This window comes from Aquarana catesbeiana, linkage group LG07, assembly GCF_042186555.1.
Source record: "Aquarana catesbeiana isolate 2022-GZ linkage group LG07, ASM4218655v1, whole genome shotgun sequence".
NCBI lineage: Eukaryota > Metazoa > Chordata > Amphibia > Anura > Ranidae > Aquarana > Aquarana catesbeiana.
The window spans coordinates 264,720,282-264,732,742 of NC_133330.1; the positions used below are offsets into that span (position 1 = coordinate 264,720,282).

The 12,461-nt window shown below is 53.5% G+C and overlaps 1 protein-coding gene across 8 annotated transcripts in view; it reads left to right on the plus strand.

Moving 5' to 3' along the window:
• Positions 1-12,461, plus strand: part of AGL (amylo-alpha-1,6-glucosidase and 4-alpha-glucanotransferase) — a 204,577-nt gene that overhangs the window by 69,970 nt on the left and 122,146 nt on the right. For 4 of the 8 annotated variants that reach the window (XM_073593292.1, XM_073593287.1, XM_073593294.1 and 1 more), the window contains exons 1-2: positions 9,526-9,679; positions 10,001-10,144. In XM_073593292.1, coding sequence (XP_073449393.1) covers positions 10,063-10,144 — 82 coding nt within the window. In that variant the 5' untranslated portion in view covers positions 9,526-9,679; positions 10,001-10,062. Of the gene's footprint in view, positions 1-9,525; positions 9,680-9,790; positions 9,925-10,000; positions 10,145-12,461 lie in introns of those variants that run through there. The other 4 variants (XM_073593290.1, XM_073593288.1, XM_073593289.1 and 1 more) reach the window with 2 other exon arrangements.

The following is a 12,461-nucleotide window of genomic DNA, read 5'->3' on the forward strand; positions in this document are numbered from 1 at the left end:
ACAGTTAGAATCACTCCCTAGGACACACTTAACCCCTACAATGCCCCCTAGTGGTTAACCCCTTCACTACCAGTCACATTTACACAGTAATCAATTCATTTTTAATCGCACTGATCGCTGTATAAATGTGAATGGTCCCAAAATAGCGCCAAAAGTGTCCGATCTGTCCGCCATAATGTCGCAGTCACGATAAAAATCGCAGATCGCCGCCATTACTTGTAAAAAAAAAAAATAATAAAAATGTTATAAATCTATCCCCTATTTTGTAGACACTATAACTTTTGTGCAAACCAATCAATAAACGCTTATTGCGATTTTTTTTTTTACCAAAAATATGTAGAAGAATACGTATCGGCCTAAACTGAGGAAAAAAAAAGTTTTTTTATATATTTTTGGGGAATATTTATTATAGCAAAAAGTAAAAAATAATGCGTTTTTTTTTTCAAAATTGTTGCTATTTTTTTGTTTATAGCGCAAAAAATAAAAACCGCAGAGATGATCAAATACCACCAAAAGAAAGCTCTACCGAATCGCAAAAAGTGCTCTGGTCTTTTGCCAACCAAATGCTCCGGGGCTGAAGTGGTTAAATATTTCTGTCTATTCCACAATACATTTTAGCATGCCAGGGAAAATGCTGATGTGAGTGTTGTCCATTGTACAAGGTTAGGTGTCTAAGGAAAAGACTGATGTGAATAGAGGATCACATCAGAAGGTGGGAGCTGTGTATGTCACCATGCATTCAGTGGGGGGGGGGGACATCAGAAGGTGGGAGCTGTGTATGTCACCATGCATTCAGTGGGGGGGGGGACATCAGAAGGTGGGAGCTGTGTATGTCACCATGCATTCAGTGGGGGGGGGACATCAGAAGGTGGGAGCTGTGTATGTCACCATGCATTCAGTGGGGGGGGGGACATCAGAAGGGGTGAGCTGTGTATGTCACCATGCATTCAGTGGGGGGGGGGGACATCAGAAGGGGTGAGCTGTGTATGTCACCATGCATTCAGTGGGGGGGGGGGGGACATCAGAAGGTGGGAGCTGTGTATGTCACCATGCATTCAGTGGGGGGGGGACATCAGAAGGTGGGAGCTGTGTATGTCACCATGCATTCAGTGGGGGGGGGACATCAGAAGGGGTGAGCTGTGTATGTCACCATGCATTCAGTGGGGGGGGGGGGGACATCAGAAGGTGGGAGCTGTGTATGTCACCATGCATTCAGTGGGGGGGGGGGACATCAGAAGGTGGGAGCTGTGTATGTCACCATGCATTCAGTGGGGGGGGACATCAGAAGGTGGGAGCTGTGTATGTCACCATGCATTCAGTGGGGGGGGACATCAGAAGGTGGGAGCTGTGTATGTCACCATGCATTCAGTGGGGGGGGGGACATCAGAAGGTGGGAGCTGTGTATGTCACCATGCATTCAGTGGGGGGGGGGGGGACATCAGAAGGTGTGAGCTGTGTATGTCACCATGCATTCAGTGGGGGGGGGGACATCAGAAGGTGGGAGCTGTGTATGTCACCATGCATTCAGTGGGGGGGGGGGACATCAGAAGGTGGGAGCTGTGTATGTCACCATGCATTCAGTGGGGGGGGGGGGACATCAGAAGGTGGGAGCTGTGTATGTCACCATGCATTCAGTGGGGGGGGGACATCAGAAGGTGGGAGCTGTGTATGTCACCATGCATTCAGTGGGGGGGGGGACATCAGAAGGTGGGAGCTGTGTATGTCACCATGCATTCAGTGGTGGGGGGGACATCAGAAGGTGGGAGCTGTGTATGTCACCATGCATTCAGTGGGGGGGGGGGACATCAGAAGGTGGGAGCTGTGTATGTCACCATGCATTCAGTGGGGGGGGGGGACATCAGAAGGTGGGAGCTGTGTATGTCACCATGCATTCAGTGGGGGGGGGGGACATCAGAAGGGGTGAGCTGTGTATGTCACCATGCATTCAGTGGGGGGGGGGGACATCAGAAGGGGTGAGCTGTGTATGTCACCATGCATTCAGTGGGGGGGGGACATCAGAAGGTGGGAGCTGTGTATGTCACCATGCATTCAGTGGGGGGTGGTGGGGGACATCAGAAGGTGGGAGCTGTGTATGTCACCATGCATTCAGTGGGGGGGGCATCAGAAGGTGGGAGCTGTGTATGTCACCATGCATTCAGTGGGGGGGGGGGACATCAGAAGGTGGGAGCTGTGTATGTCACCATGCATTCAGTGGGGGGACATCAGAAGGTGGGAGCTGTGTATGTCACCATGCATTCAGTGGGGGGGGACATCAGAAGGGGTGAGCTGTGTATGTCACCATGCATTCAGTGGGGGGGGGGGACATCAGAAGGTGGGAGCTGTGTATGTCACCATGCATTCAGTGGGGGGGGGACATCAGAAGGTGGGAGCTGTGTATGTCACCATGCATTCAGTGGGGGGGGACATCAGAAGGTGGGAGCTGTGTATGTCACCATGCATTCAGTGGGGGGGGGACATCAGAAGGTGGGAGCTGTGTATGTCACCATGCATTCAGTGGGGGGGGGGGGACATCAGAAGGTGGGAGCTGTGTATGTCACCATGCATTCAGTGGGGGGGGGGGGGCATCAGAAGGGGTGAGCTGTGTATGTCACCATGCATTCAGTGGGGGGGGGGGACATCAGAAGGTGGGAGCTGTGTATGTCACCATGCATTCAGTGGGGGGGGGGACATCAGAAGGTGGGAGCTGTGTATGTCACCATGCATTCAGTGGGGGGGGGGGGGACATCAGAAGGTGGGAGCTGTGTATGTCACCATGCATTCAGTGGGGGGGGGACATCAGAAGGGGTGAGCTGTGTATGTCACCATGCATTCAGTGGGGGGGGGGGGGGACATCAGAAGGTGGGAGCTGTGTATGTCACCATGCATTCAGTGGGGGGGGGGGGACATCAGAAGGTGGGAGCTGTGTATGTCACCATGCATTCAGTGGGGGGGGGACATCAGAAGGGGTGAGCTGTGTATGTCACCATGCATTCAGTGGGGGGGGGGACATCAGAAGGTGGGAGCTGTGTATGTCACCATGCATTCAGTGGGGGGGGGGGACATCAGAAGGGGTGAGCTGTGTATGTCACCATGCATTCAGTGGGGGGGGGACATCAGAAGGTGGGAGCTGTGTATGTCACCATGCATTCAGTGGAGGGGGGACATCAGAAGGTGGGAGCTGTGTATGTCACCATGCATTCAGTGGGGGGGGGGGGACATCAGAAGGTGGGAGCTGTGTATGTCACCATGCATTCAGTGGGGGGGGGACATCAGAAGGTGGGAGCTGTGTATGTCACCATGCATTCAGTGGGGGGGGGGGACATCAGAAGGTGGGAGCTGTGTATGTCACCATGCATTCAGTGGGGGGGGGGACATCAGAAGGTGGGAGCTGTGTATGTCACCATGCATTCAGTGGGGGGGGGGGACATCAGAAGGGGTGAGCTGTGTATGTCACCATGCATTTAGTGGGGGGGGGGGACATCAGAAGGTGGGAGCTGTGTATGTCACCATGCATTCAGTGGGGGGGGGGGGACATCAGAAGGTGGGAGCTGTGTATGTCACCATGCATTCAGTGGGGGGGGGGGGACATCAGAAGGTGGGAGCTGTGTATGTCACCATGCATTCAGTGGGGGGGGGGACATCAGAAGGTGGGAGCTGTGTATGTCACCATGCATTCAGTGGGGGGGGGACATCAGAAGGTGGGAGCTGTGTATGTCACCATGCATTCAGTGGGGGGGGGGGACATCAGAAGGTGGGAGCTGTGTATGTCACCATGCATTCAGTGGGGGGGGGGACATCAGAAGGTGGGAGCTGTGTATGTCACCATGCATTCAGTGGGGGGGGGGGGGGACATCAGAAGGGGTGAGCTGTGTATGTCACCATGCATTCAGTGGGGGGGGGGGGACATCAGAAGGTGGGAGCTGTGTATGTCACCATGCATTCAGTGGGGGGGGGGGGACATCAGAAGGGGTGAGCTGTGTATGTCACCATGCATTCAGTGGGGGGGGGGGGGACATCAGAAGGTGGGAGCTGTGTATGTCACCATGCATTCAGTGGGGGGGGGGGACATCAGAAGGGGTGAGCTGTGTATGTCACCATGCATTCAGTGGGGGGGGGGGGACATCAGAAGGGGTGAGCTGTGTATGTCACCATGCATTCAGTGGGGGGGGGGACATCAGAAGGGGTGAGCTGTGTATGTCACCATGCATTTAGTGGGGGGGGGGACATCAGAAGGTGGGAGCTGTGTATGTCACCATGCATTCAGTGGGGGGGGGGACATCAGAAGGTGGGAGCTGTGTATGTCACCATGCATTCAGTGGGGGGGGGGGGGACATCAGAAGGTGGGAGCTGTGTATGTCACCATGCATTCAGTGGGGGGGGGGACATCAGAAGGTGGGAGCTGTGTATGTCACCATGCATTCAGTGGGGGGGGGACATCAGAAGGTGGGAGCTGTGTATGTCACCATGCATTCAGTGGGGGGGGACATCAGAAGGTGGGAGCTGTGTATGTCACCATGCATTCAGTGGGGGGGGGGGGGGACATCAGAAGGTGGGAGCTGTGTATGTCACCATGCATTCAGTGGGGGGGGGGGGGGACATCAGAAGGTGGGAGCTGTGTATGTCACCATGCATTCAGTGGGGGGGGGGGGGGACATCAGAAGGTGGGAGCTGTGTATGTCACCATGCATTCAGTGGGGGGGGGGGACATCAGAAGGTGGGAGCTGTGTATGTCACCATGCATTCAGTGGGGGGGGGGGACATCAGAAGGTGGGAGCTGTGTATGTCACCATGCATTCAGTGGGGGGGGGGGGACATCAGAAGGTGGGAGCTGTGTATGTCACCATGCATTCAGTGGGGGGGGGGGACATCAGAAGGTGGGAGCTGTGTATGTCACCATGCATTCAGTGGGGGGGGGGACATCAGAAGGTGGGAGCTGTGTATGTCACCATGCATTCAGTGGGGGGGGGGACATCAGAAGGTGGGAGCTGTGTATGTCACCATGCATTCAGTGGGGGTGGGGGGGGACATCAGAAGGTGGGAGCTGTGTATGTCACCATGCATTCAGTGGGGGGGGCATCAGAAGGTGGGAGCTGTGTATGTCACCATGCATTCAGTGGGGGGGGGGGACATCAGAAGGTGGGAGCTGTGTATGTCACCATGCATTCAGTGGGGGGACATCAGAAGGTGGGAGCTGTGTATGTCACCATGCATTCAGTGGGGGGGGGGGACATCAGAAGGTGGGAGCTGTGTATGTCACCATGCATTCAGTGGGGGGACATCAGAAGGTGGGAGCTGTGTATGTCACCATGCATTCAGTGGGGGGGGGACATCAGAAGGGGTGAGCTGTGTATGTCACCATGCATTCAGTGGGGGGGGGGGGACATCAGAAGGTGGGAGCTGTGTATGTCACCATGCATTCAGTGGGGGGGGACATCAGAAGGTGGGAGCTGTGTATGTCACCATGCATTCAGTGGGGGGGGACATCAGAAGGTGGGAGCTGTGTATGTCACCATGCATTCAGTGGGGGGGGGACATCAGAAGGTGGGAGCTGTGTATGTCACCATGCATTCAGTGGGGGGGGGGGGGGACATCAGAAGGTGGGAGCTGTGTATGTCACCATGCATTCAGTGGGGGGGGGGGGGACATCAGAAGGGGTGAGCTGTGTATGTCACCATGCATTCAGTGGGGGGGGGGGACATCAGAAGGTGGGAGCTGTGTATGTCACCATGCATTCAGTGGGGGGGGGGACATCAGAAGGTGGGAGCTGTGTATGTCACCATGCATTCAGTGGGGGGGGGGGGGGGACATCAGAAGGTGGGAGCTGTGTATGTCACCATGCATTCAGTGGGGGGGGGGGGCATCAGAAGGGGTGAGCTGTGTATGTCACCATGCATTCAGTGGGGGGGGGGGGGACATCAGAAGGTGGGAGCTGTGTATGTCACCATGCATTCAGTGGGGGGGGGGGGGACATCAGAAGGTGGGAGCTGTGTATGTCACCATGCATTCAGTGGGGGGGGGACATCAGAAGGGGTGAGCTGTGTATGTCACCATGCATTCAGTGGGGGGGGGGACATCAGAAGGTGGGAGCTGTGTATGTCACCATGCATTCAGTGGAGGGGGGACATCAGAAGGTGGGAGCTGTGTATGTCACCATGCATTCAGTGGGGGGGGGGGGACATCAGAAGGTGGGAGCTGTGTATGTCACCATGCATTCAGTGGGGGGGGGGACATCAGAAGGTGGGAGCTGTGTATGTCACCATGCATTCAGTGGGGGGGGGGACATCAGAAGGTGGGAGCTGTGTATGTCACCATGCATTCAGTGGGGGGGGGGACATCAGAAGGTGGGAGCTGTGTATGTCACCATGCATTCAGTGGGGGGGGGGACATCAGAAGGTGGGAGCTGTGTATGTCACCATGCATTCAGTGGGGGGGGGGGGACATCAGAAGGGGTGAGCTGTGTATGTCACCATGCATTTAGTGGGGGGGGGGACATCAGAAGGTGGGAGCTGTGTATGTCACCATGCATTCAGTGGGGGGGGGGGACATCAGAAGGTGGGAGCTGTGTATGTCACCATGCATTCAGTGGGGGGGGGGGGGACATCAGAAGGTGGGAGCTGTGTATGTCACCATGCATTCAGTGGGGGGGGGGACATCAGAAGGTGGGAGCTGTGTATGTCACCATGCATTCAGTGGGGGGGGGACATCAGAAGGTGGGAGCTGTGTATGTCACCATGCATTCAGTGGGGGGGGGGGGGACATCAGAAGGTGGGAGCTGTGTATGTCACCATGCATTCAGTGGGGGGGGGGACATCAGAAGGTGGGAGCTGTGTATGTCACCATGCATTCAGTGGGGGGGGGGGGGGACATCAGAAGGGGTGAGCTGTGTATGTCACCATGCATTCAGTGGGGGGGGGGGGGACATCAGAAGGTGGGAGCTGTGTATGTCACCATGCATTCAGTGGGGGGGGGGGACATCAGAAGGGGTGAGCTGTGTATGTCACCATGCATTCAGTGGGGGGGGGGGGGGGACATCAGAAGGGGTGAGCTGTGTATGTCACCATGCATTCAGTGGGGGGGGGGGGGACATCAGAAGGTGGGAGCTGTGTATGTCACCATGCATTCAGTGGGGGGGGGGGACATCAGAAGGTGGGAGCTGTGTATGTCACCATGCATTCAGTGGGGGGGGGGGGGACATCAGAAGGTGGGAGCTGTGTATGTCACCATGCATTCAGTGGGGGGGGGGGACATCAGAAGGTGGGAGCTGTGTATGTCACCATGCATTCAGTGGGGGGGGGGGACATCAGAAGGTGGGAGCTGTGTATGTCACCATGCATTCAGTGGGGGGGGGGACATCAGAAGGTGGGAGCTGTGTATGTCACCATGCATTCAGTGGGGGGGGGGGACATCAGAAGGTGGGAGCTGTGTATGTCACCATGCATTCAGTGGGGGGGGGACATCAGAAGGTGGGAGCTGTGTATGTCACCATGCATTCAGTGGGGGGGGGGGGGACATCAGAAGGTGGGAGCTGTGTATGTCACCATGCATTCAGTGGGGGGGGGGGGACATCAGAAGGTGGGAGCTGTGTATGTCACCATGCATTCAGTGGGGGGGGGACATCAGAAGGGGTGAGCTGTGTATGTCACCATGCATTCAGTGGGGGGGGGGGACATCAGAAGGTGGGAGCTGTGTATGTCACCATGCATTCAGTGGGGGGGGGACATCAGAAGGTGGGAGCTGTGTATGTCACCATGCATTCAGTGGGGGGGGGACATCAGAAGGTGGGAGCTGTGTATGTCACCATGCATTCAGTGGGGGGGGGGGACATCAGAAGGTGGGAGCTGTGTATGTCACCATGCATTCAGTGGGGGGGGGGGGACATCAGAAGGTGGGAGCTGTGTATGTCACCATGCATTCAGTGGGGGGGGGACATCAGAAGGGGTGAGCTGTGTATGTCACCATGCATTCAGTGGGGGGGGGACATCAGAAGGTGGGAGCTGTGTATGTCACCATGCATTCAGTGGGGGGGGGGACATCAGAAGGTGGGAGCTGTGTATGTCACCATGCATTCAGTGGGGGGGGGGGACATCAGAAGGGGTGAGCTGTGTATGTCACCATGCATTTAGTGGGGGGGGGGACATCAGAAGGTGGGAGCTGTGTATGTCACCATGCATTCAGTGGGGGGGGGGGACATCAGAAGGTGGGAGCTGTGTATGTCACCATGCATTCAGTGGGGGGGGGGGGGGACATCAGAAGGGGTGAGCTGTGTATGTCACCATGCATTCAGTGGGGGGGGGGGGGACATCAGAAGGTGGGAGCTGTGTATGTCACCATGCATTCAGTGGGGGGGGGGGACATCAGAAGGTGGGAGCTGTGTATGTCACCATGCATTCAGTGGGGGGGGGGGACATCAGAAGGTGGGAGCTGTGTATGTCACCATGCATTCAGTGGGGGGGGGACATCAGAAGGTGGGAGCTGTGTATGTCACCATGCATTCAGTGGGGGGGGGGGGGACATCAGAAGGTGGGAGCTGTGTATGTCACCATGCATTCAGTGGGGGGGGGGGGGACATCAGAAGGTGGGAGCTGTGTATGTCACCATGCATTCAGTGGGGGGGGGACATCAGAAGGGGTGAGCTGTGTATGTCACCATGCATTCAGTGGGGGGGGGGGGACATCAGAAGGTGGGAGCTGTGTATGTCACCATGCATTCAGTGGGGGGGGGACATCAGAAGGTGGGAGCTGTGTATGTCACCATGCATTCAGTGGGGGGGGGACATCAGAAGGTGGGAGCTGTGTATGTCACCATGCATTCAGTGGGGGGGGGGGACATCAGAAGGTGGGAGCTGTGTATGTCACCATGCATTCAGTGGGGGGGGGGGACATCAGAAGGTGGGAGCTGTGTATGTCACCATGCATTCAGTGGGGGGGGGACATCAGAAGGGGTGAGCTGTGTATGTCACCATGCATTCAGTGGGGGGGGGACATCAGAAGGTGGGAGCTGTGTATGTCACCATGCATTCAGTGGGGGGGGGACATCAGAAGGTGGGAGCTGTGTATGTCACCATGCATTCAGTGGGGGGGGGGGACATCAGAAGGGGTGAGCTGTGTATGTCACCATGCATTTAGTGGGGGGGGGGACATCAGAAGGTGGGAGCTGTGTATGTCACCATGCATTCAGTGGGGGGGGGGGACATCAGAAGGTGGGAGCTGTGTATGTCACCATGCATTCAGTGGGGGGGGGACATCAGAAGGTGGGAGCTGTGTATGTCACCATGCATTCAGTGGGGGGGGACATCAGAAGGGGTGAGCTGTGTATGTCACCATGCATTCAGTGGGGGGGACATCAGAAGGTGGGGGCTGTGTATGTCACCATGCATTCAGTGGGGGGGGGGGGACATCAGAAGGTGGGAGCTGTGTATGTCACCATGCATTCAGTGGGGGGGTTGGAGCTGAAGGCGAGCAGTAAAAGTCAGCTGTATTTTCCTGCAAGAAATGGGAGGGTTTAGGCCGTGTGTGTCTAGTACTTGGCATGTGATTGGTGGGCTGAGATGCATTGAGTCCAATGGGAGGTTCCTGGTCTTTGCACTGTCCTGACTCCGTCCCTCTGTGCACGTCCTACATTCTGTCTGGGTCTCAGGGACATTTAGAGGGTCTTTGAAGGGGGAGAACACGAGGAGGAGGTGAGATGCATATATATTTAGATTGTTTGCTGGATAACAAGCATTGTTTGGATGCCAGCATCATGTTATTACTGCTTCTTGTGTTTCCTGGGCACACTGTGCATCTGACAGCTCTGTGCCTGGCAACACACCTTCCTCTCTGATCCCCGCTGTGCAGCCTCCAGTTCAGTGCTCTAACCTTGCAATCATAGACTGGAAATCAGTTTTTTTTTTCTCTTTACTGGGCTTTGACAGGCTTACAGAATGTAAGAGTGCAGCTTCTGCCATGACATCTCATGTTGATTGGATTTCTTTATTTAATTCCTTCTTTATGTTTTGCAGGGGTCACTTGTGTTTCTATGTCACCATTGCCTGCTGTCTAAGAAGAAAACCAGGAAAGCACAATGGAGCACACTAAGCAGGTCCGGGTTCTGATGCTTAATGATATGGAGAAGCTGGAGAAAAGACTCTTCAGGCTTGAACAAGGTAGGTTGAGGATCCATTCTGTCAATGACTATTCCCGCTCCCACTGGCTCCGTGACTTAACGTTCCACTGAAGCTAAACCAATACATGGGGGGGTTAGGTCTTAGGCAATTATTTGCTAATGATCTGACCTTTGAAAGAGATTTTTATTTTTCAAACCACACAACCTTTTTTTAGCATTTGTTGTGTAAAACTTTCTTACCTCTATAGTTTAAGTTGAGAACAATGGACGGATTATTTCCAAAACAATGAGGCTGGGTTCACACTATTGCGAATTCATCGCATCCAATTTGCAATAGCAGGAGATTTTGACCGGCTCTCTATGGAGTCGATTCACTTATCTCTGCTGCGGCTCCAGTGCGAATTTGCACAGAAGCCCTGAGCGTCTTTTGGTCCTTTTCAGGTCCAAATTCAGCCAAAAATTCAGCCTGAAACGGTGAACAGGGACGCACCAGACCCCTGCTGTGAGCCACATGTGAAGATAGTGTGATCCCAGCCTTAACCAACATTTTTTTTCATTTAGATGATTTTTGTAAAAAGGGACCAAAAATATTTATATATTACAGCAATCTTGCTCTGTGTATCTCAAATCAGGGGTAGGCAACCTCTGCACTCCGAAAAACAACAAAGAAAAATTCCCAGCTCACTTACCAGCCAGCCTGCAACAAACCGAATTGTCTGGTCTAACAATTCACGTTAAAAACAAGGGGTTTTGTTTTCACACATTTGCAGATACATGCGTAAGCTGCAGCAGCCATGTCATGGTACTCCACTATTATCTACAGTCCTAACTCTAGAATTCTCCTGAGTTGGAGCACATATATAATAATGCATAGGTTCGGTCCCGGTTCACATAGGCGCGATGCGGGAACACTGCAAATCCACTCCGGGTGCCCGCTTCACACCTGACCTGCAAGGCAGTTCACACTGCCATATGCAAACTGCTTGGAGTGACAATAAAATGTTAATGACATCCCCATTTCAGTTTGCGTATTTCGGACAGGAATAGGATCAGATTCTGGTGCGGGCCAAAAAAAGGGTCCTGTGTGAGTTTGGTCCGAATTCGATGCAAATTCAGCCATACTATCTGTATAGCTGAAATCGCATTGCACAGACATTGCATGTGATTTGCAGTGTGCTGCGAATCACATGCGATCTCGCACAGCGCACCGGTGTGAACCCAGCCTAAGGGCAGTTATGCCTGGAGAGAGCCCACCCCTATTTAAAGGGACAGGGACGTGCTGGGCACCCAGCAATAACACAACGGCAGCAAAGTATCCAGTGCATCCCCTTGCCAATTACCAATAGTACAAATAAATGAAAACCATCCCAACCTATCTCTGGCCTTTGCAGCAAGGAACACATGGAGAGACGACACATATCAAAAACAACAAACAAAAATTCATAGCTCACTTACCAGCCAACCTGCAAACCTCAGCACCCAAGCTGTTGTGGAACTACAAGTCCCATGAGGCATTGCAAGACTGACAACCACAGGCATGATTGCAGAGGCATGATGGGACCTGTAGTTTTGCAACAGTCGGAGTGGTTGCCTACCACTGATATAAGATACACAGAGCAAGATTCCTGCACCATATAAACATTTTTTATACCTTTTTACAAAAATCGATTGAATGAAAGAAATGTTGGTTCAATGTTCTGTCTGAGGTTATGCCTGCTATGGACAGACATATCCTCTACTCCATTGTTTCTCAACTCCAGTCCTCAAGGCGCCCCAACAGGTCATGTTTTCAGGATTTCCCTCAGATGAAACAGCTGTGGTAATTACTAAGGCAGTGACACTGATCAAATCACCTGTGCAAAATAATGGAAAGCCTGAAAACATGACCTGTTGGGGCGCCTTGAGGACTGGAGTTGAGAAACACTGTCTACTCAGCCAATTAGCTTATATAGCTGTTTGAGACTTTAGTCAGGGTGTAGTGGTAAATTATCTTCCAGCATGCTGGAAAATCTACACCCGATAATACAGACTTCCATATCATGCTTTTCATTTGTGCTTTGGTAATACTTGCACTGGCCAATTATTGTAGAAAATATCAAAATGGTCACATTGCTGGCACTGCAGTGTATGTTTAAGCCAGACATAGACGGTTCGAATCTCAGCCAGTTTAGCAGGGACCAGCCAAGATTCGAACCATGTATGGGCAGGACGATTGTGCCCAAGTCAATCTATTGATCGATTTAGGTATAACCAGCCTCTTGGATCTATTATGTGGATATTGCCAGCGACTGTAGAATCTAACAATAATCACTGTGGTGTTTATTTACTAAAGCTGGAAAGTGCAAAATCAGGCTCCT